The sequence below is a fragment of the Oryzias melastigma genome, linkage group LG2 (genome assembly GCF_002922805.2).
Source record: "Oryzias melastigma strain HK-1 linkage group LG2, ASM292280v2, whole genome shotgun sequence".
In the NCBI taxonomy this organism is placed as follows: Eukaryota; Metazoa; Chordata; class Actinopteri; order Beloniformes; family Adrianichthyidae; genus Oryzias; species Oryzias melastigma.
The window spans coordinates 10,181,142-10,205,955 of NC_050513.1; the positions used below are offsets into that span (position 1 = coordinate 10,181,142).

The window sequence follows — 24,814 nt, forward strand, 5'->3', positions numbered from 1 at the left end:
AACTGAAATATTTGTTAAATTCCAAAATAGCCCCAAAAAATCTTATGAAAAACCAAAATAGTTCAAAAAGCTAGCATTATGCCTATTTTAAAAAATTAAAACCGTAACTTTTTAACATAATTATGAATAATAAAAGGGCAGGAATATAATTCCAGAATAACTCAAATTAAATCTAAAATAATTTTTAATATATTAGACTCCATAAATATATATTTAATCAAAATTATACAAGTTATAACTAAGCGCAAGATAACATCGGGCCATTAATAACAATATAATATAATGATCTAGAGGGCCAGACAGAATTACCCGGAGGGCCGGATCCGGTCCCCGGGCCTTGACTTTGACACGGGAGCTAAAAGTTTTGAGTATATTTACTCAACTAAACATATACAAATACAAAGCACAAGACTGTTAGGTCACCTCAGGCTGCAGAAGACCTACAGGAGAAGTTGTGACAGACGTTCCTCCGACCAGCGACACCACGCCGTTGCAGTCTACGGTGCAGTGCATCTTGCCGTTGGCAGGTAGCATGATCCGCGGTGCCCCCAGGCTGGTCTGACTGACGACACTGCAGCGACGTTCAGTGCGACGTGGCAAGAACAAGGAGCCCCGGCGACTGTCGGCTTCCTCGAACGTGCTGTGCTCGTCATCTGCAAAGTCGTTCTCTGAGCCCATGTCGCGCGCCCTTCCGCGGAAGCTGAAGAGGCTGGCACGACTGTTCCTCCGAGGTGAGAAGATGGAGCCACGGACACTTAGAAGGGACTGAAAGACAGTTAAAAATCAGAGGCCAGAAAAAGACCTCACAAGTTTGTGTCTGCAGAGACATTGTTTGTGAGTAAACTATTTAAAAAGTATTCACATTTTTTGTAATAAAAAACTGAAGCTAAGATACATCAAAACTTCTAAGACCTAAGGTCCTAAGAACCAAGAAAACTACAATAACTCATTCTACCAACTGACTTGTGGAGTACCACAAGGGTCTGTACTAGGAATCTTGTTGGAATTATTAAATATTTGTAAAATGCTACCACAATTGTAGGTTAACTGTAAGATGTGCTTATAAGTCAACTATTTTTAGAATTTATCTATTCAATAGAAAATATGCAAAACTAAATGGCTTTCTTCCATCTTAATAGATTGCAACAAAGTAACTTGTGGGGTACCACAGAGATCTATATCAGATACCTTGTTGGAATTAGTAAATATTTGTAAAATACTTCCAGATTTTGGAAGTCAACTAAAAGATTTCCATATTGGTCAAGTATTTGTTTGTACTTCTCTTTATATTCAATTGAAAACCTGCCAAAATTTAACAGCTTTCGTCTATCTTAATAGATTACTACAAACTGACTTGTGGGGTACCACAACGGTCTCTGTCAGATACCTTGTTCGAATTAGTTAATATTTGTGAAATACTTCCAGAATTTGAAAGTCAACTAAAGGACTTCCATAATGGTCAACCTTTCTTTTTGTACCTCTCTATATTTTCAAGAGATAACCTGCAAAAACTAATCAGCTTTCTTCTATCTTGATAGATTACTACCTTCTGACTTGTGGGGTACCTCAAGGATCTATATTAGGAACCTTGTTGGAATTAATGAATTTTTTTCAAAAATTTCCACAAATTTTATGATTAACTATAAGACTTCCCTATCAGTCAACTATTTTTAGTACTTTTCTAAATATTTAAGAAATAATTAAAAAAATAAACTTTTTTTTTCCTACTTAAGTAGATTACTACTAACTTATTTGTGGGATACCACAAGGATCTATATTAGGAACCTTGTTAGACTTAGTAAACATTTATTATATTCTTCCACCATTCGTAGGTTAACTATAAGACTTCCATATCAGCCAACTATTTCAAGTATTTCTAAATATATTTAATCCATAACTTGCAAAAACTGAACTTCTTTTTTCAACTTTAACAGATTAGAATCGATTTAGAATTAAAAAAAAAATTACTGATCCTAAGCAGGGAAATTCAACTGTCTAGCAGACAAAGATAATTGCAGTAAATTATAAAACTCTTACTTCGGCGTCACTCTTTGAGGTCACAGTTAGGGTGTAAAACTGAATTTCTACAACTGCTGCTCTGCTAGTCAGAAATACACATTTCTAAAGTTATAAAGGATGTACTGCAAATCTGGTGTATATGATGTAACTATGGAGCTCCTCTGCAGCAGCATGCGGGTTTGGTTTTATTTGCAATGCCGCATGCAGTTTTGCATGTCCTGTGCAGCCTTTTCCAGGAAGTCCAGTGTGTGCACACGCTCAGTGCTACTGCTGACTGGCAACCACAATTTGACTGTTAGCCACAGAGCTGGTTTGCGTTGGTCATCTTTCTGCACCCCTATATTTACCAGTGAGGACCAAGTGACATTCCTTACTTTAAAATACATGTAAGAAACTAAGAGCCAAAGTGTTTTAGCACTGGGTAAGGTTTTTGGGCAAAAACGCTTTCCATATTTTCTGTTGTTCACTGATTCAACCACATCTGAGTTCTAACTTATAAATGTGTAGTAAACTGTGTAAATTTCATGACTTTTCTCATTATAAAATATAGTGATAATTAGATATTTAACTATCCAAACTGAAGCTGTCCTTTTTATAAAATTCTGCTCGACAGTGACCTCAATATTTTTTTAGACCAGGCTGCGTATCTATTAATGTCATAACTGTTTTGCTCATTTTTATACAAAGGGGAAAGCTTGTAGACAAACCTGTCAATATGAGCTTTTCTTTTTTGCCAAATTTTAATGAATTATAACCTCCCTGATTCCAAATCAAACTGCGAGTTTACACTAATCTACCTGGTTTGGGGATGAGCATCTTTTCTCATAAGACAGCCTGTTGGCATCGATGGAGAAGCGGAAGGTGGACCTCTTGATACTGTCCTCAGACTCGGACTTGTGGAACTTGTCGCGGCCCTCCCTCTCCTCCTCCTCCTCCCTCTGCTTCCTCTTCTTCCGCCTGTTGCGGCGCTCCTTGGCGCTCTTGGAGCTCAGCTTCGACGTCCCCGAGGAGGACTCGGAGGTGGGGTCCCCTCTCCCGCTGTACTCGCCGCTCTCGGTGGCTGCTGCCGCGGCAACCTGCCAGCCAATGAGAGCACAGGCACAGTTGTCATGGCGACCTGGTTGCCTGTCTCAGAGGGCTTTCTCGCAGAACGACGTGGAGGACAGAGGGAAAGACAGAGAGTGCCTTGGCAGGCGAATCAGACTCAGACACCTAAAAATGAACGCCTGAGTGCGTTCATCCAAAACAAAACACTTTTGAAGCCTTTAAGACTCTGAGGATGATGTAAATATAATTCAGCTGTAAAACGGCAGATCGAGCTGAAAATGTTTCTTTTAACTCCCGTCTGAAAGTACAGACTATAAAGCATGTCGGCCTGAAGATTTAGGAGTCTGTCATGCATATTTGAACATGCACAATCCTGATAAGACTGCTAAGCCAATGGAAGGAACCAGCAGATAAAAGGACACAGACAACAACAATTTCAGTTTGTATAGCAGTAAATGTCTTTATTTTAACAGACGATGCTGACTTGAATCTAGCCTTTTTCTTTTTTTTTTTTTTGCCTTTTTTTATTTTTGGTATGATTCACCACCATAGCAACAAACACATCATGGACAGAAAAAGCTTTTAGCTGTTTTAAAAGTTGAATTTTCTACCAAAAAAAACACAAACGATACAAAGAAAGAAATGTAGCATCAGAGAGATGCTAAAGACGAGAAAATAAAAGATAAGACATATGGGGCATTATTCATTTTTCTAATAATAGAGGACGTATATGATGAAAATAGCCTTTTTGAGTCTTTTTTTTCTTCAAATTGCTGTGAATCAGACAAAAAAATCTTGTTGGAAAAGCTTTTTGGTGTGACTCAGAAGCTACTACGGCAAGCCACGAGCGACTTGCTTGACTCCATTCTAATGCATCCACCTGTAGATGACTAGATCCAAGTACAAGGCCGGGTCTAGTCTAGTCCTGGTTGGGGGTGCAGATAGAATCCCGGGGGTGTACTTAGAGGTTGGGGTATCAAACCCTCCAAGCCCCTAAAATGCATAAAAACTATTAGTCTTCATGGTTTCGTGTAGAATGCTGGGTCTGTGCAACCGAGATGAAGAGTGGCCACTCCCTCTCTTGCAACGACCAATCAACAGCTACTTAGAATGGGAGACAGAGAGGGTAGAGAGTGCTCTTTTTGTCTTTACATCATTTTGAAACTTGGAAAGCTTACATGATGTCACTTTTGAGGGAGCAGTCCTGGCATTTAAGGGGCCATTGCCCTCCCCTGCCCATATATCTAGATCCAGCCTTCTCTGGTATCTCTAATATTAGTTTGGGGGTGTGAGGGACTGTAATCTATCAAGAGAGTGTTCAATTATGGGAAAGGGAAGACTCCAAAGTCTAACATACCCATCCCACAGCAGCAAGCTCGGGACAACCACACCGACTTCATACAAAGACGAAGGTCTTACCTGCGCCTCTTCCTGTTGCCTCTTCAGCTGCTCCAGCATGGCCTGGAACTCCTCCTCCTTCTGCTGAGCCTCCTCGATGGTCGCCTGGTTCTGTTCGTCGTAAGCCATGGCTACCACAGCCAGAATCAGGTTGACAAGGTAGAAGGAGCCCAGGAATATCACCAGGACAAAGAAAATCATGTAGGGCTTCCCCGCTGCTCGTAAGGTCTGTCCAAAGCCGAACAGGAGAAAGGCTTTTAAGTTCAGGTCAAGGTCAAAGAAAGTTTGAGCAGTGTTGTACCAACCTGTTGGTAGAGGTTTTCCCAGTAGTCCTGGGTCATTAGCCGGAAAAGGGAGAGGAAGGCCCAGCTGAAGGTGTCAAAACTGGTGTAGCCGTAGTCTGGATTACGACCCGCTTTGATGCACACAAAGCCTTCTGGACAAAGTCTTTAAATAAAACATCAAGTATTACACTTTAGGGCTTGACAATGACATAAAAACACACAGATAATAAAGTACAGAATCATCTAAGATGACAAGATCCAAAAAAAAAAAGCAATTTTGGCTCATGTGGAAGGGCTGCTTGTAGAAAATTGGGAAGTTAGTGGAGCCAATACAATTTTCTGAGTAACCACCAGGTTGCTTATAACAAAAATCAAGCCAGTCCCAACTGATTTCAATGTAAAACTACCCAACTTCATCAAATACTAAAGGCAATAAGTTTATTTCCAAAATCCCTTAACTAGGTCCCTCATTTTTTTACATCTTGCAGAGGTTTCTGAAATGTTTTTTTTAACCAAAGTGCACTACAATGACATGAACTGGCTTGTTTTATTTTTGTTTCACTATGTCTTGGAAAGGTAGGGATTTAATGAAATTACATCAGAGTAAAATATTGACAACCAAGGAGCTAAAGTCAACACAAACCAATGTGACCACAAGCTTTGTCTGTTTCTCACATGGATGTTGGCACATGTGGAGAGTCAAATTACGTATCTCAGAGAAGCTATGAGGCAAAGTAGTGGAGTGGGTGATGATTTTTTGGCTTGTTTGGAAATAGCATTCATCCTTGAAATTCTCTTGATACTTGAGTTGAAAAGATATGCAAAACCCCAACTGAAACAGGATCTTTTAACGCAGAATGTCTGTGTTTGGTATTAGCAGTACTAACCCATGTGCATATTTGTGTAAGCCCTGGACAGGTGCCTAATTGGAAGTGGAATCTTTAAAATTAGGGTTTACATTATCAACAAAATCGAATTTCCCACATAAATTCAGTGGGGGGAGCCTGTTTGTAAAGAAAATCACATCAAATTACAGCCATAAAAAAAAGTCCACATGGTTTCCATTGTGCCTTAGCTTGGTGATGCGTCCCGACACTAATTGCGTATGCTCAGCATTGCAGTTCTTCTAATTGGACATATAAATAAAACATGTCAAGCCTTACCCTGCACCACTGCCATTTCCACAGAGCAGAGCATCCCTTCGGCCAGGGAGGTAATAGTAATTACCTGAAAGGAGGAGAGATAGAGGGATATACATTCAGGACAGGAATGATTTGGATCTTGTTGATGCTTCTTATTTGTTTGGGGTTGGCAAAGTTAACATATCTGCCCATCAGAATACAAATTGGTGCCTGGGGTGACTTTGTGTAAAAGGCTTATCTAAAATCATTGATAATAGAGATCCCCACAAAGTTTGACAAATTTAATGTAGTTTCCAACCAAATTATGCATACATGATCTTTGAATAAAAACTATTCATAGAATTAGTTTAAAAAAAAGTTTTAAGCAATTGAGATCATTTTTGTCGTAGAATCTGGCTGAACAATATTTTACTCCTTTACCTAAGTAAAGGAGTAAAATATTGTGTCATCAGCGTATATGTGATTCTACTACACCGTCTCACTCCCATCTTGTCATATATGAACGGATGGTTCCGCCCCCTTCCGCGCCACTTTTTGACATTTTGGGTGTCCTCCCAATTTGTTGTTTTTTAACATGCTGGCTGTTCCCATTAAATCAGGAGTCCCCAACCCTCAGCATGTGGTACATGACGTGGTACTGTACTAGGAACCGGTACCAGGTTAGAGTACTGGTCCCGCAGACCGGTACTGGGCCGGTACCAGTTCAGTCCGTGGCCCACAGTTTGGGGACCCAGATTTAATGGAACAGTCAGTACGTCAGAAAATGACGAGTTGGGGAGACCCAAAACGTCAAAAAGTGACACAAAGGGGACCTGAACCAAATGTCCATATATAATGAGTTGGGAGTGGTTTTGGGAAGTTTATAAACCTTTACAATCACCTTAAAAAAAGTTAGAAGTATTGTTTTTATTATTACAAAACGAACATATATATCGGTACATTTATGACAAACTGAACCCAGTCCATTATGTTGAGCATGAATAGGAGAATATCAGAATTGAGACCCAAGATGTCAACGCTAATCTGTGATCTACACCCAACAAAATACTGACAGACAAATGTTTTTCGTAACAACTTTAACCCTAGTGGTGCTCTGTGGTTGTGTGGGTTAACCCCCTTGACTCACAGTTACAAAGCCTTGGTTCAAATCCCAGCCAAGTCCTCTCTTTGTCAAGGTTGCATGTTCTCCTTGTGCATCCATGTGTTTTCTCAGGGCACTCCAACTTACAACCACAGTCCAACAACACTCTTCATAGATTAATTGATTTTTATATATCGTCTTTCAGGTCTATGTATTTCCCTACAATGGACTGGCAAACTGTCTAGGTCAGAGGTGCTCAAATCCAGGCCTCGAGGGATGGCCTTCTATTGGTTTTCCAGAAACCCTGCCTTATCTGCTGCTGATTGCCTGGATCAGGGGTGTTTAGCCAATAAGGAACTTCAATGACAGGTTGGTTTGAAATAATGTAGGACACTTGCCCTCAAGGCCAGGATTTGGACAACCCTGCAGTAGAGCAAGGGAGAGTCTAAGGGCAGGGATAACCAGCTTTATTTAGTCTTAGTTTTTGAAAATTGTTCATATTTTGAAGCCCAATGAGGCAATTTTCTTTGTGATTTTGGGCTATATAAATAAAATTGAATTGAATTGAATTTCTGGAAAACTAGCAAGAGGCTGGCCCTCGAGGCCTGGATTTGAACACCCCTGGTCGAGGGTTTACCTCACTTTTTAACACTTTTACTCCCAAACAGTAACTCGGTATGCTCCAGGAATCCCTTGATCCCAGACAGGAATAAGGGAGTTTAGAAAATGGGTGGATAGACTGTAGACCTAATGTCATTAATACGATTTAGACATGATAACTGATTGGCTTTTGAGTAAAATATGAATCTCAAACGGTTAGCTTACATAGAAATGTCCTTATCTATTGCATTGCAACAATTGTCAAATCAGTCAAATTACTTTCTTTTTTATAACAAAAGCCAAAGTTTGGTGATATGGCCAGGCGAAAAGGATTATGACTACTAAATATTGCCAACCTACACCAATAGGAAACATACCCATTCCTACCATCTGTCTCTTGTACTTCAAGTTTTCTAGAGCTGTGAATGGTGAGTCCTAGTGCTGGACAAAAGGGTCATTCATGATGCATTGGCACCAGCAAGGGCAGCTAGACTCACAGAGCTTCATGATAACACTGACGCTTTTCTAAGCTTTTTCTCCCCCATCCTGTTGCTAGTGTTTATGTCCTTGGCGATCAGTGACTCATGCTTCTCTCACACTTGAGGGTGCTTATGCCACACAGATGGGCTGCAGGGGAATGATGAGGCTGAGCTATGGGTTAAAAGAAGAACGGTCTGTTGCTGAACCGATTATGCGCCACATTTGCCCCATTTTCCCAGCAGGCAGCCTCTGTTCGGAGGCATTTCCCTCTCTGAGTATCAACAGAAATAACATCTGACTTCGCTCGAATGCAACAACCCCTACCCTGTCTGCATGGAATAGTCAACATATGACTAACTTAACCCAGGTTAACCCCAGCTGTGATTTCACGTCTCTTACTTTCATCGCTGATGTACTCCGTCCAGTTAAAGGTGCTCTCGGTGGCGTTCTCCACGAAGGACAAGTTGAAGCCTGACAGGCTGCCGTTGTAGTACATGGTGTCGTTTGCGATGAGGCTGCTGTTGGTGGCATTACCGGGCGTGTACATGCGCACGCACTTCTGCCTCAGGTTGCCCATGAAGAGCTGCAGGCCGATCAGGGCAAAGACGCTGAGGCAGAACACGGTGAGAATCATCACGTCTGACAGCTTCTTCACAGACTGTATCAGAGCGCCAACGATGGTCTTTAACCCTAAGAGGAGAGGAACATTGGGCAGTGCTTACTGTCTGTTAATTACAGCCACAAGTCTCTACATAGAGACTGCCAGTAAAAGTTTTCAGTAGCATGTAGTCATGGGAATCTACAGTTACAACACATTCTCATTCCCAAATCGGCACATCTTGATGCATCCTTATAGAACCCCTTCGCATATAAAATTATGTTTTGGGTGTCTCAAATCGTTGTTTTTAGATGCGCTGGCTGTTCCAATTAAATAAAGGGTCCCCAACCTGTGGGCCGCAAGCCAGTACCGAGACGTGGACCGCAGCGGTACCTGAAGCCTAACCTCGTCTGGGACAGAGACGGGAGCTGCACCGGTACCATAAGCCTAACCTTAACTCAGTACGGGATGCAGATCTGTACCAAATGTAGATCGGTACTAGATGTGGATCGCACCAGTACTGGACACAGATCAGTACCAGTTCTGGACGTGGTACCGGTTCTGGATGCGGACTGGGCTAGGGTTAGAGTACATTGTTAGGGTAACCGACCGTCCTGTTTGTCTGTTACGGGACGTGGACATGGACTGGTACCCTAAGCCTAACCTTAACTCAGTACCGGATGCAGATCAGTACTGGATGTAGATTGATACTGGATGGGGAGTGTACCAGTACTGGATGGGGATCGTACCGGTACCGGACGCGGATTAGTGCCGATGCAGATCAGAAGGCAGACTGGGCTAGGGGTAGGGTACAGCGTAACCGCCCGCTAGAGCTGGGAATCACAGGGTACCTCACCATACGATACAATACGCGACACATGGCTCACAATATTGATGATATTGCGATAATTGGTGAAAATAATCTCTAATTTCTCACATTATACGTATTTTTTTGAGAAAATATATCCCCATTTATTTTTTAGATTGAACAACTTGTGTCTTATTTTTGTGCAACAAAGAATAGAAACTTTTGTGCAAATAAGTAATACTATTTCTTTGACAAGCATTGACACCAACTGAATTGTAATTATTTGTAAAACTCAGTCACCAAATTATGACGAATATCACCTTTTACAGCTTCTTCAAATGAAAATAAAAGATCAATACTTGGTGAGAACCCATCAAGAATCATTAACAGGACTAAATTTCGCGATATATCGCAATATCGATATCTTGGCACACCCCTACCGCCCTCGTACCGAAGTTCTGTCTGCGTCTGGTACCGGACGCGGTACTTGACACAGATCTTTACGCAGACTGGGCGAGGGTTAGGATTCAGCGTTAGGGTAACCAGTTGCATCCCGAATTTTGAACCGCGTCCGATACCGCTACCAGCACCGTGTCCGAACAAGACAACCGCAGCCAGCACATCAAAAAGTGAGCTCTAAAAACATCCATTTTTGACGAGGAGGGTTCCTGAACCATGCGTGAATATGTGACAGCTTGGGAACGACAATGTGTTGACAGTTATTGCTGCTGTATGATCAAACTCTCATCATACAGGAACCAAGCTGACACAACCAAAGCTAGATATGGATTCTGCAGAAATTGCGTATTTTTTTTCTGACTGACATTCATTTAGCCTTTGAATACATGGAATATATCATTAAATATTCAATGTGTGTGTTTTCTGAAATATTCCTACTTAGCACACAGAAAACAACTGTTAATACGGGATGTCAGCTGGTTCAAAATGAACAGTGCAAACAGCTTGTGAACATGCTCCTTCTATTAGCCAATTGCTACAATGTGGAAGTGTCAACAAATGCCTTTGTGAGAGTGATTGTGATGAGTTTGATTTGGTTAAAAAAAAATCATCAATTTTTTCAGTCTCTTTAATGTGTGCTACTTAGTTTGAAAATATGACAAAATAAGCTCAAAAGTTGTGTAAAAAGGAGATAAAAATAGCGTTGAAGAATGCCCACTGTTCACCTTCACGGGTAGGGAGGTGTGAGAGGAAGGGGGGTGGTTAAAGTCTATTTTTAAATTCATTAATTCAATTATTTAAACTTGGTGTACAGCACTTTGCGTTACCATTTAAGAAAAATGTGATATACCGGTAAATAAAGGTTGATTTAATTAGCAAAACTCTTAAAACCCTTTTTTTATCATGCTAACTTAAAGAAAAATAATAAATGTGGAACTACTACATATGAAAAATACTTCTCATGGTTTCATCCAAATCTGAGGATGCAACATGTTTCTTCAAATGGGAGCTCAAAGATCCATGTAAACCTTTCAGAAAGAAGCTCATTGAAGGTGGGTGTAAAAATCCAATATTTTTCCTTTTTGCTACTTTTTTTCAATCTATTTAGTCTCTGACAATTTACTTATGATTTAAAGTTGAGTCCTGACTTAAATGGATTTCTTCAAAATGTTCAAATTTGAATTGTATTTTGTGATGATTTTATCACGAGGGTCAAATTAGGTGGAAAAGTAACAAAACCAAAAGGTCCATATGGAGACCTTTAGCGTTGTATGGTGGCCCTGAAGGGCAAATTACATGGATGCAAAGACATTAAAGATCACAACAACAATTAAAAAATAAAAAAAATCATATTTGAACATTTCTGAAAAAATTAAGTAATTTCTAGAAATCAAAATGTTTAAAAGACAAACTGTAAAAAAACTAAGTACTTTGGGGCATCACTGATTAGATAATTACATTTGAGTTTGGTGAAGAGGAAAAACCTGGACTGTGGTAAAGAACTTCTGTGGTAACTTCACGTTGAAAAGGCGAATAAACATCATCATCCAATCAGTGATGTCCCATAATGCCTTTGTTTTCTAGGTTAATCTTTTGTTTCATCTTTCAACATTTCATTTTTGCTTAAAAAAAAAAAAACATTAATATAACATATAATTGTTGTTGTGATCTTAGGTTAACCAATATGTTATTATTTGCACTTTGGGGCCACCATAGCTGTGAAATTGGGACTAAGATCAGATAAAATTAAGATGGACACTTAACAACATATGGAACTTAACATTTTGTAACACTTATTGTATTGAATTTATGGTAAACATACAAACAGATTAGTCGAAGGTTTTTTAAAGTAGAAGTAGATTTCATAGCTAAGTATCATTAACAATGTTTACTACCTGATAAGAGCTTCAGTATTTTAACTCCAGGGGTGATGAAAAAATATTTTTTTATGAAAAATATGAAAATTCACACAACTTTTTACAAACTTTTTATATAAAAATAAGAATATGTGCTGTATTTTGTACAATAAATGGATTTTTGTAATCTGTGAAATTAGCATTTAACAGTTAAAACATTTTCAGATGGATTTTTGTTGTGAATTTTAGCTAATTTTCCATCATTTACAGACAGGATGAAGGGCAGCTCTTACATTCAGAACATTTGAACCCACCACCGTGTACATTTTCCCAGAAGAGACACACAACACTGAACACAACATGCAGAAGAACCACAAGGCAGGGAGGAGTCTTAAACACCAAAGAGCTTTTGCAATGTCTCATGCAAAAAAGAAAAAAAGCGAATAGTGCACAAAATCTACTCGTGAGGCTCCCAAGGCAAGAATAGATTTCAGCCAAAAAGAATTCTGCCTTAAAGGATGTTTCTAAAAGCCAAGAATCCTGTCAATCTCTGCAGATTGGAGTCAGATTCCAGCTTTTACCGGCCTTCGGGGCGAAGGCAGCATGAGGGGCAGCGACAAGCGTCGTCAGGCTAAGCTACAGTGAGATGAGCTCTAAAGAGGGGCGGGCGGCAGCGTGGGGAGCGTTTGAATGTTATGCTACGTACACAGCCGGCGTGTGGTGTGCACTCAAGAAGGCGCTAAACGGGTCCGCGCTTTTGGCATTTGGTGTTCACTCTGGACTGTTGCTAACCGATGCTAGCGCATGTACTTACAGTTGGAAGACGCTTGATTCAAAATGTCAAAGTGGCGCAAATCTTTTACTGCTCCATTCTGATATATAAAAGACTTCGAATCCGAATTGCTTCCCTACCCTTCTGGCTCCTCCCTATTGCTCCAAATGGAAGGGCATTTGAAGCTTTCGTGTGTCCAAAACGTTTTTCCGGAACATAGAGGTAGCTAACCCCCTGTCCCTATCGAGCTTGTGGCACTGAGGAGAAACACATTTCTTCACGAGTGTGCTCTGAAGTATACGCTTATATGTAAGTAGCAAGTTTTTTTTTGCATGATTTTTTAAAGTAAATGCAAAATGTTATATATTTTCGAACCGCTGGCTGGTACACGCTAATGTACGTAAATGACCGGCGACTAATGATGACGTCATCGATGATTAGTAACGACCAAATTTAAAGACAATGGGTATGTCGGATTTCCTTCACTACTCCCTTCAAAGTGCACTATATAGTGAGTTTGCCATTTTCTAGTGCAGTCCGAATCTACAATCCCAAAATTGAGTGCACTAGAAATTTCCCAGGAGTCATTGCAAAAAACTAGCATGCATCGATGCTCACTACATTAGCTAATATAGACCACAATGCATTGCTGTCGAACAATTTTTGCAAAAAAAAAATGCTTGAATGTAGTTTTTAGCAAACCATCCACTTTTTCATCATCAGAACACGGTGGATTCATGAAAAGATGTAGTAAAATGTTCGTATTGTTTGGATTTTTATTTGTGAAATCGATGATGTTATATCCGGTGATACAAAAAAAGAAAGAAAAATAGTGAGTATAGTGTCTGAATTGCTTTTAAAATCCAGAGCTATGTATAGTCCCGCACTAGATAGTTTTTTAGTAACAGTGGCTATGTCCGAATTCCTTCACTACCCACTATATAGTGTGTTGGTCATTCTGTAGTGCTATCCGAATATGCAATTGCAAAATCTAGGACCCTAGAACTTTCCCAGAAGTCTTTGCAAAAAAAACAGTGTCCATAGATGCTCCCTAGATTGGGAAATAGAGACTTTAATGCGTATCGTATTGTTTGGATTTTCACTTTGTGAAATCAGTGACATCATAGTTGCCATCTAGAAAAATAAAAGTAATTATTATGCCCTAAAAACTTCCCAGACGTCTTTGCGAAAAACTAGCTTCTATCAGAGCTCACTACATTGGCCAATATATTGTGTTTGAACAATTTTAGTATAATAAAATGTGTTTAAATGTAATTATTTTATAAACTATTCACATTTTCATCATCAGAACACAGTGGAGTCATAAATAAACGTCGTAAAATATTCCAATTGATTCGACTTTCACTTCATGAAATCGATGACGTCATATCTGCCGTTTAGAAAAAAAAGATAGTAGTGAGCATGGTGTCCGAATTGCTTTTAAAATCTAGGGCGCTAGAAAGACCTGCACTGTGTAGTTTTTTAGTAGTTAGGGATTAGGGAGGGAATTCGGACATAGTCAATGTTGATAAGTATTTTCCAAGAGCTAATCTAGACGTCATCAAGGGTTAGTATTGTCTGAATTTGAAGACTAAGGGTATGTCCGAATTCCTTCACCACTGACTATAAAATGCGTTCGCCATTTTGTAATCTGCAGTAGAGTGGGAATTCTGACATAGCAACTTTTTTTTTTATGTCTCTCCATTTGGAGGGCTAAATGCAGGGTTAAGGGGCTATTCGTATTTAGCCTTGGTGTTTTATAATTCTGATTATTTTTTGTTCAAGATCAATTTTTAAACAGTTAGCATTTCCATGTATTTAAAAGGAGGCTACCCAAACGTCACGACCAATTTTTAGTCCCTGATTGGCCAAAGTTTAACTGATTTAATGTTCAATGTCTCCACATTTGCATGTGGAGACATTTTGCTTGTGTAGCTTCATGTGAATGCGGAGGCCTGAAACGTCCGTATACGTTTACATAGACTTTTCATTGAAATTGGTCGCTTGAACGCGCATTTCCGAGGCCGGTGTGAACGTAGCATTAGTGAAATGCCAGTTAGCTGTTAGCATTCCAATTCTCCTACAGGCTCTGATGGCTCTCTCACCTGGGATGACTGATATTGTTTTCAGCGCTCGCAGAACCCTGAAGGTTCGCAGTGCTGAGACATTGCCCAGGTCCACAAACTCTGTGACATATCTGTAAGGGGAAAGGGGTGAGGGGGAGTCGGGAAAAGGGGAGGGACACGCGCACGCATACACGGACCAGGCACGCACACACGTGACGAGACGAAGAGGAGGGTCACGGGAAGGGTGGGGAAGGGGGGAACGGCAAACGGTCACGCACAGAGGACAGATGGCAGGAGTGCAGCAGGCGCGGGCGGCCTTACCTGGAATTACTGAGATAGTTTTCAAAGCTCGCAATACTCTGAATGTGCGCAGAGCTGAAACATTGCCTAGGTTTACAAACTCTGTTATATACCTGCAGGATTAAATGCACAGTTACTACAAAGCATTGGACATCTCCCTCTCACACAGCCATCATTACGGAGAGGACTCTCTTACACAAGAATGTGAAGTCTTTGAGGCGTAAAGAAAAAATGGGCCAAGGTACTCAGTGCTTTGGAGGGGGTATTAACATCCATTACAGCAGAATACAGTTCAAACTTCCTCTTAAAACATACTTCGGATTACTTCAAACGCAGAACATCTGCGTGTCCTGTACAGGTTTTACCATGTTTTTGCCTGCAATCAAGCCCCAACTCCACCCCTAAGGGCAGTTGTGACTATCTATGCCCTATCACAGGGGTGTCAAACTCAATCGCGCTGTGAATTAAAACTGGCATGAAAATTATTCCAGAATAAATCAACTTAAATAACTTTCAATATTTTACTCTCCATAAAAATATATTTTCTCAAAATTATACAAGTTAGAAACAAGCGCAAGATAACATTGGGCCAATAATAACAATCAAATAACACAGGCATGTCCAAAGTCCGGCCCTTGGGCCAAATGCGGCCCATGTTCTATGTTCTACCGGCCCGTGGGCTCTTGTTTTCAAATCAATAATACGTAGCCTCCGGCACTTTCCATTCTCTTGATTGTGATTGGTTAAATCACATCATTCGCTGTTGTAAACATGCGGCAACAACCTGCGGCTACTTGACCTACTCTTTTAACCTATTTTATTGCTGATCATCAAATATGACATTTTGGTAAACATGTTTTAATTGACGGAAAGAGAAGTATCAAATTTCCATATAATTTCCATTAACTAGTTAACTTCCATTTAATGTTTTAATATAAGTTCAAAGAATGCAAGCTGATTGGTCGGCTCTCACACATTTTCCCCTTTTACCCAATGTGGCCCTCTTTGGGAAAAGTTTGGACACCCCTGAAATAAAATGATCTGGAAGGCTGGATATAATTACCCGGAGGGCCGGATCTGGCCCCTGGGCCTTGACTTTGACACATGTGCCCTTATTGAGTTCGGCTAAGTGTGGTTTTCGTGATACTTACGCCATGAGAATAACACTGAAATCCAGCCAGTTCCATGGGTCCCGCAGGAAGGTGAACTTCCCCACGCAAAAGCCCCTGGCCAGGATCTTTATAAGGGACTCGAAGGTGTAAATCCCTGTGAATGTGTACCTGCAAACAAGGTTAGAGACGCAGGAAATGAAAGGACATGCTGAGAGAAATATTGACTTTGCTTTTCTGGGAAATAATAGCATCTTTCTGGCTGAAGTCACTGCCTTGATGGCGTTACAACAAATCTCCTTCCTTGACTGGATCGTTCCTTTATTTCCAAATATTTACTGAAACCTTTTCTCCTTTGGGTTTGAAGAAACTCAGCCAGAGTTCATTTGACCAGTACCTGATGTTATTGCCGAGTACTGAGAGCTCATAAAATATATTAACTTCAGAGGCATCAATACACACATCTATCTATATAAGGCTCATCTTCTTTATTATCCTCAGTTTTATGACATGTGATAAGTGACTCTCGACTTCTCTAACTAAAATTAATGACTGTTATACCAACAAACGCTATCCTTTGTGTTCACTTTTCTAAAAGAGATACATTAGTCACATTCAACCACCTGGTACTACTAAGTTTTGATGTATATAGTCTGTTTTTTGTGAAATTGTTGATTTTTTATGTATCATATGTTGAAATGATACGTCATCCGTTTTCAACATGAATATATGTCTTGGCTACTACAAAGATGTGAAAAACATATAATAGCCTGTTTAACCTCATACCACAAATCTACCTCCACAGGCTTCACAACAACCCAACTTTTCAATATTTAGATCAATAAATAAAAACATCTTTTGTAGCAGTGACCCTGAAAGAAAAGCTGGCTGCCATTATGTAGCACTTTACTAGCGCTAAATGCTACTAACATTACTAAAATCTATGACAACTACGAACGCTAAACACTACTTAACGATACTAATGCTAATGGTGCTAAATTCCACTTTTATTATTAAATGCTACAAAAGCTACAAGAGCTAAATGCTACTTAACACATTGAACTCTACTAATGCTAATAATGCTGCCTGTGCTAAAGACTGCGTAATGCTCTCAATGCTACTAACATTGAACGCCACTAGTGTTACCAAACACTACTAATGCTACTAGAGCTAAATGCTACCCAATCCTATGAACACTATTATACTATTAACGCTAAAAATTACCTAACAATATGAACACTGCTAATACTAGTAATGACACCAACCCTAAAGACCAGTAACACTACTAACACTAAACACCACTAATCTTACAAAAAGCTTCTAATGCTACTAATGCTAAAGACCACTAAGATTATAAAACGCTACTACTGCTACAAACGCTAAAAATCAGTCAAGTTACGAAACGCAACTGATGCTACTTACACTAAAGGCTAGTAACATTTCAAAACGCTACTAATGCCACAAACATTACGAAACACTACAAATTGTACTAATACTGTACGCCACTTCTTCTTTCACTTTCTGCTTATCCCTTTCGGGGTCGCCACAGCGTAACAGCACCCACTGTTTTGCATCAGTGATTTGGCAGAGTTTTTACGCCGGATGCCCTTCCTGACACAACCCTGTACTTGAGGGGCACAGGGACCCAGTTAGGCAGCAGCGTCAAGGGTCTTTGCCTAAGGACCCAATCTGGGTGGGGATCAGAGGACAACCCTGGGAATCGAACCCAGGGCTCCTGCGTATCAGCCCTTCACCTAGCCCACTGAGCCACCCAGCCGCTTAATGCTGTACGCCACTATCATTACAAAACACTTCTAATGCTACTAATGCTAAAGACCACTAAGATTAGAAAACGCTACAACTGCTACAAACGCTAAAAAACAGTAACATTACAAAACGCTAATGCTAAACACCACTAACGTTAACAAACACTACTAATGCTACTAACGTTAAAGACCACTAACATTACGAAACAATCCTAATTGTACTAATGCTAAATGCCACTAACGTTACAAAACGCTTCTAATGCTACTAATGCTAAAGACCATTAAGATTAGAAAACGCTACAACTGCTACACACGTTACAAACGCTAAAAACCAGTAACATTAAAAAAAAAAAACGCTACTAAAGACAACAAACATTACAAAACATTACTAATTGCTCTAATGCTAAACGCCACTAACTTTACAAAGAGCTTCTAATGCTACTAATGCTAAAGGCCACCAAAATTACAAAATGCTACTAATACTCCAAACGCTGAAGACCAGTGACGTCACAAAATCTACTAATACTCCAAATGCTAAAGACCAGTGACGTCACAAAATCTACTAATACTACAAACGCTAAAGACCAGTGACGTCACAAAATCTACTAATACTACAAACGCTGAAGACCAGTGACGTCACAAAATCTACTAATACTCCAAATGCTAAAGACCAGTGACGTCACAAAATCTACTAATACTCCAAATGCTAAACACTACAAAAAGCTTCTAATGCTACTAATGTTAAATGCCCCTGACGTCACTAACGCTGCAAACGCTAAACGCTACTTAAGGCTTTGAACACTACTAATGCTATAATGCTATATGCATTAATTGCGTTAATGTTTGAAGCTCTGTGGTGGCTCAGAGTGCGAGTGTTATTTTGTGGTCACAGACAACAGCTCCGATGTTAAAGGGTTAAGGATTATTTGACAGAAAAAAAGAAAGTCTGTACTCACTCTACATTCTTGGCCCAGTCCGGGGGAGAACTTAGGGTCATAAAAGCACAGTTGGTCAAGATGGTGAACATGATCAACATGCTGAACATCGTAGAAACAAAAAGTCAAGGAAAGCAGTGAAACCTCTTGAAACACCTTGTTGTTTTTAAAGCGTGACAGCCCCCTCTTTGGTCTTTGATTCAAACTAAATGCATGAAAACTCTGAAAGGATATGAGTGCACCAAAACTCTAATAGCTATCCTTCGCAGAGGATTGAAGGGAGTTAAGATGTACAAGGCAGAAGTGGCATTGAAACGGAAGATCGCCTTCCCACGATTCAACACTATGAAGGTCTGAAAGAGAGACACAGAAACTCAATTAAAATGTTACACTCTTAAGAAAAACAATCAAGTATTTCACACAGATTATTTTTAGACCGTCTGTGATTTAGCGGCCACAAGGTCAGAGTCCGTCTGAATCCAGCCCCCGCCACAGGTCTGTGGTTGTTATAGCAATGATGCCCGTTGAGCTCCAGGCAGCCCGTCTTTGACACCTCAGTTCAGCTGGCACAGCAGCTCAAATTAGCATTTAGCACCTCTGTTGACCTGCACTTTAAGTGGTCTACCTGCACCCAAGCTGAACAGACTTTGATGTATGTCTTGAAGGCGTTGCCAGAGCATAAATCAATGGTGACATATAAAAACGGCTGCTTTTTCCATGTAAGATAAAGTAGTAAACAGTGTGATGATCTTGAAAATTGTATATGTTGTGTTAGATGATGTCACAATCTTTGACGTAGCGTACATCTTCGACCCTTTGGGCGATCAACATGAACCAGTTAATTCTGTTGTGGAAAAAAAGCAGCTTTGCACCTTATGTTAAATTTGTGTGAGTAAAGTGTTGCATGATCCTGCAAGGCTGCTTTAGAATCCACTGGAGTTATGGTGTTTGTGTAAACGGTTGACGAGTTACGGAACTGGAAAGAATGATACAGGGTTAAACCACACCGGATCTTTGTTTATTGGTAATACAGAGTACTAGAAGTTCTTGGAAAACAAAACAAAAAAAAAAAAGACTCAGCTTTTTGGTTTCCATGACAACATCTGCAATAATTGCATCAAACAGAAACTAGATAATGTGTGATAATAGAGGGTCAGGGCAGATGTTCTGAGATGTGCTTCTCTCTGAAGTGTCTGGGATGTGGGAGGGGCCGACAGCAGCACACACTGCTAGTTAGCGATTTTAAGAATAGCATTACCAAGATAATAAATTCTCTGGCACTGATTAAAATCAAACAAAAATAAATTAGATTAATAATAATAATAATATTAATAAATAAAAACAAACAAGCTAGCATTAGCTAACAAACGCCAACAGATTTACAGGCTAGATTTATCTTGACAGGTTCAATTACTGCAGAATTTAGTGTAAATTAATCGCAAGGTTTTACCAGGTAAAATGTATTTCTACAATATGGTACCGGACCAAAGATGAAATAGTCCGCTTTTTGTGAAAAAGTGATCTAAACCACAAAAATAGCAAGACTACAGAACTACAAATCGAGTGAATATTCCTTTTTTTTTGTAAGTGACCATGGTATAAGAGGGGTAATACCCAACAAAATGTTTTAACGCACGCCGTGGAAGCCTGAGCCGCAGAGTTAAAGTAAAGGACTGTTTCTTCAATTAATTTGCTTTAATATATATTAACGCGTTAATTATTTTTTATGAAGCGCGTGTGTTATTGTTCACAGCCCTAAATTTTAAGTTTAATTTTTGCAAGATATGTATTTTTTAATGACAAAAAAGCCACAAGAACAACTTAAAAACTCAAGAAACACAATTTTTATTGTTGTTTATTTAAAAAATTGACTGTACTAGATTTTTATTTAGGGAAATTTGAAGATTTTGCCTTTATTTGTGGCTAAAGCTTTTTGTCTTTCTGCCAAACATGATATTATGATGAAATAAGTTTTTTTAAATCTGTAGTATCAGTGTTCCAGGTAATGTTTCATGCTTCCCCTTAAAAGCCTTTCCAGGTAATTAAATTAGCTTTTGAAATGGGACATGAAAGAGAATATCTGTGATTAAATTTACAGATTGTTTTATAAATAGATAAATGCCAGCACCAGGGGGGTTTCATCCCACCTTAAATAAAGGTGATTTCGACACACACCTTCTGATTGCTGTAAAAGGGGTCGATGTCCTCCAGCGGGGTCGACACCAGGTGTGAAGGGGTGTCCCCGTAGATGAAAGGCAGAGACTTCCCCGCCTCCAGGTCGCTGTTGGGCTTGGGCCCGTTTTCATCGTCGCTGTCACTGCGGCGCTCCGCCCGCGGTCTCTTGGCCTCCTCCTCGGCGATGCGCCTCTCGATGGCGGCCAGCGACTCGGGGACGAAGGGACGGAAGCTGTCAGGTCCGGGCGGTACAAGCAGCTGTGCCATCTTGTCATCCTGCTCCGTCAGAGGGCAGCGAGGGGCTCAGCTGGGGAGGGGAGCTGCGGCGGGAGGATAAAAAAGATGAAAATCAGAAGTCTGGGCCTGAAAATAGCCTCTCCCCAGAGAATAAACTCATGAGTGCGGTACTATAGACCTCTGTAGGTTGTTCGATTTCCCTACAATCCCAATGGAACAGACAAATGTAGACATTGTTGGGGATAATTTAGTGAGTTAGAATTTGTCAAAACCTCTTGATCTCACTAAAGGGCCCCCAACCAAAACTAGTTCTGAAGTTATGCTAACACCACACTCGACAATGTGGGTTCAAGGAACCAATTCCAATGAAAAGTCTATATAAAAGCACATAAACACATTTCAGGGTCACATGTAGTTTCTACTACAGTTTTTAGGCTCTACATACAAAACTTTAGACTACTGAACACACATTGATAGTTAAACAAGTTGAACTTTGACCAATCAAAGACTAGGATTTGGTGGTGACATATAGATGGGTTCACCAAGTGCCAACTGTTTGAAAACTGATCAAATTAATAATTGCGGCCGGAACCATACGACACCAAGTCTTTCTTAGATCCGAATAGAGCTGTAAAAGAAAAAGCCTGGACCAAGATTAGCACCGCTTCCACCTTTTGCACCAATACTCTTACAACTGTAGGTGGTGGAGATGCACTAGTCGACGGCACAAAAGGAATAAATAAGTATGCCGTCCTTGTAGTATGAACAAGAACTTGCGTTTAGCTCATTCTTGAATTTGCGTCACAAACCAGGTGTTAACCTAGCTTAAGGGTCATCAGTCCGTGCAGATATTACTCTTAACCACCTTCATTATCTCTACCCGGACCATCTGTTAGAGTCCTTAGTGAACTATCTCTCCAATGAGTTATCTTTACTTTCAGTTAAGGATCCCTCCAGGTCACTTTTTGACGTTTTGGGTATCCCCAGAACCAGGACCAGGATACAGGTTGCAGTACCGGACGCAGGACCGGACGTGGACTGGTCGTTGGGATGGGTCCAGTACTGGTACCCCAACACCGACTTGTGTCCGTACAGGTATTCTAAGCAGGTACCACTGCTAGGATTTTAGGATACCGATACTGACACTAGTCAGATCGGGACGTGGATTGGAACGTAACAGTGCTGGAATGTTAGGGTACCAGCACCAGTCTAGTCAGGATGTGCACTAGACCAGACCGGTGCGTTCCAGTGCGACTGGACTGGTGCTGGAACCAGTACACTAATCCGGTACTAGTACCCTAACTCTGACCCGACATGGGACGCAGTACAGGACCCTAAACGGTACGAGATGTGGTACCAGGTACAAACTGGGCCCATACACCAGTGTGTGAATGTGTGCGTGAATGAGTGAATGGGTCTGTGACTGTGAAGCGCTTTGGGCCCTCGAAGGAGGGTAGAAAGCGCAATACAAGTATACGCCATTTACCATTTACCATTACCATACATGGTACCAAATGCAGACCAGTACTGGGTCTAAGGTTGGGGACCCCTGATTTAATGGGAGCAGACAGCACATCAAAAAACGACAAGCTGGGGACACCCAAAACGTCAAAAAAGGACGCAGAGAGGTCCTTAACCAAACATCAATACGTCACGAGTTGGGAGTGAGAATGTGTTGTCCAAGAAGGGAAAAATAAAAACAAGAATAAAATTAGATGGTTGTCTTGATGCAGATGGGGCAATAATTTAAAGTTTATGAACGATAAGATTCTTTTCCAATGATCAATGTGACACAACAAAATCCAAGTCTCTGATTGGTTGATGCAATGAGAAGCTTTGCCAAGAAGTTCAAATATGTGAGCTCTTCATGGCGCATTACCCCTAAATGCAATGACACTGAAAACTCAAAGCATGTCACAGGACTTCTTCGTACGTTGACTTAACATTGAAACTGAACCTATAACTTTAAGACAAAGCCTCACAGTAAGCGTACCCTTCAGGTACAGGGTACCTAGAGGGTACTATAATGTGGTGACCTTAAGCAAACCCCTTGCCTCTAGTTTCTCCAGTGTCATTGCTCAGACATAGGGTTGTTCTGGTGTCTTTGACAAAGAAGGATTAATGGAACAAAGGTTAAAAACTTAAAATATCTTCAAAGTGTCAAACAATTGTTGCCAAATGTTCGTGCCCGTTCTGGCAAAATAACAATCCTTGACGTGGACTTAGCTTGTGTAGCATGGGAATGTGTGTATGTGGGGCAAAGGGTGCCAGCATATGCTGAGGGAGTTGGGTGGGGGGCATGCAAAGCGGCTCAGACAGAGCGGCAGAGTTCATTTACATATTTACACATTTGTGCACGCTTTACGGGGCGGGGTGGCATCCCAGTCACCGATGGCTGGAGAACAACTCTCCGGAACAGTTGGGCGGACGTGCGTCTTGAGAGGATTCATCAATGATGCACGATCCTGCTCCTTTGTTTGAAATGTCAGCTTCTCCACGGCGCTGTGGCTGATGGGTAAAGAAAACGTCTCAAGGCCTGACCCCGTAAACGTGTGGCCGTCACATTTCTGCAGAACGCTTATTAGTCTGCGTCGCGTTAAAACTCGCAGAGGATGTGTCTGGAACGCTGCAAGAAAGATGGAAGCGGTGGCTGGAGTGCATGCTGCATGCTAATGGCTCGGTGACTAATACCAATTTGAGTGCCTTTCTGTGCAACACAATAGAGTGACGGCTGCAGTTTTATAACTGATGACCAGCAGGACTCAAAGGAGAATCATAACACGGAAAATTTGCATTTTCCATCAATATTTGAAGACAAAAAACAAAAAAGGTTTTTTCCTAATCTATTTACTGCAGAAATTCTCTCCTGCAGAGTCATAGGAACCGCTGTCCTTTTAGAGCCTAATCGCTTTAACTGACTCCAATTACAAAGACGTGAACAGGTGCAGCAGGCTGCGATTGGCATCGGCTCCTGCCTCATTCAGCAGCAGGTTTCTAGGGTCCCGGCCGATCCGGCTCCCGCAGGAGCGGCACAAACAAGGACTCCCTAAAAGAAAAGCCCTGGTGAGCCATTAGCGGCGGCTCCTCAGTGCTCCACAGGATCCTGTCTCCGATGGGATGCTTAGAAGCAGACGCCTCATCTTCAACCCTTTAAATCTTCAGATTGTTTTTTTACCTATGAATAAGATCATGAACTGTTGGTTGAGATTTCGGCTTAAAAGGCACAAGAAAAGAAGAAAACACGTCTGACATTTAGCCAACGCTGGAAAGCTGGAGGCACTCAGACATAATCGAGACAAAGATGCCATGAAAATTGGTTTGGGGCTTCATGTCTAAACCAAAGTTCATCTCATTTATATCTTTTTGGATCTTAAAGGATTTAAAGGGTTGGACATCATTGCCAAAGTGCTAATTTCATTTGATTAAAAAAATGGATTAACTATTAATTTATATTTAAAAATTTCCACTCAAAGCCAGTTCTACTTAGTTATTAAAACAACTTTTGATATAAATTTTATTATAGGCAAAACATAAGTGGAACTTTTACTCATTAATGATGAATTTTTATGTTAAAAAATGAACTAATAGCAAACAAGCCACCCAAAAAAACAAGTGGTTTGAACACAATCTGACTTTAATATGCAAGAAATCTGGTAAAAAATAAAAAAGTAGTATATTTCAG

At 40.5% G+C, this 24,814-nt stretch overlaps 1 protein-coding gene across 2 annotated transcripts in view; it reads right to left on the reverse strand.

Annotated features, from left to right (window-relative positions):
* Positions 1-21,162, reverse strand: part of scn1lab (sodium channel, voltage-gated, type I like, alpha b) — a 46,274-nt gene extending 25,112 nt beyond the window's left edge. The window contains exons 1-11 of one of the 2 annotated variants that reach the window (XM_024294228.2): positions 20,896-21,162; positions 18,955-19,073; positions 18,742-18,831; positions 16,062-16,190; positions 14,650-14,741; positions 8,451-8,741; positions 5,912-5,975; positions 4,770-4,911; positions 4,486-4,692; positions 2,817-3,095; positions 424-765 (exon numbers count right to left, since the gene is read on the reverse strand). In XM_024294228.2, coding sequence (XP_024149996.1) covers positions 424-765; positions 2,817-3,095; positions 4,486-4,692; positions 4,770-4,911; positions 5,912-5,975; positions 8,451-8,741; positions 14,650-14,741; positions 16,062-16,190; positions 18,742-18,831; positions 18,955-19,073; positions 20,896-21,162 — 2,022 coding nt within the window. Of the gene's footprint in view, positions 1-423; positions 766-2,816; positions 3,096-4,485; positions 4,693-4,769; positions 4,912-5,911; positions 5,976-8,450; positions 8,742-14,649; positions 14,742-14,931; positions 15,024-16,061; positions 16,191-18,741; positions 18,832-18,954; positions 19,074-20,895 lie in introns of both variants that reach the window. The other variant, XM_024294229.1, reaches the window with a different exon arrangement.
* Between the last annotated feature and the right edge of the window lie 3,652 nt (positions 21,163-24,814).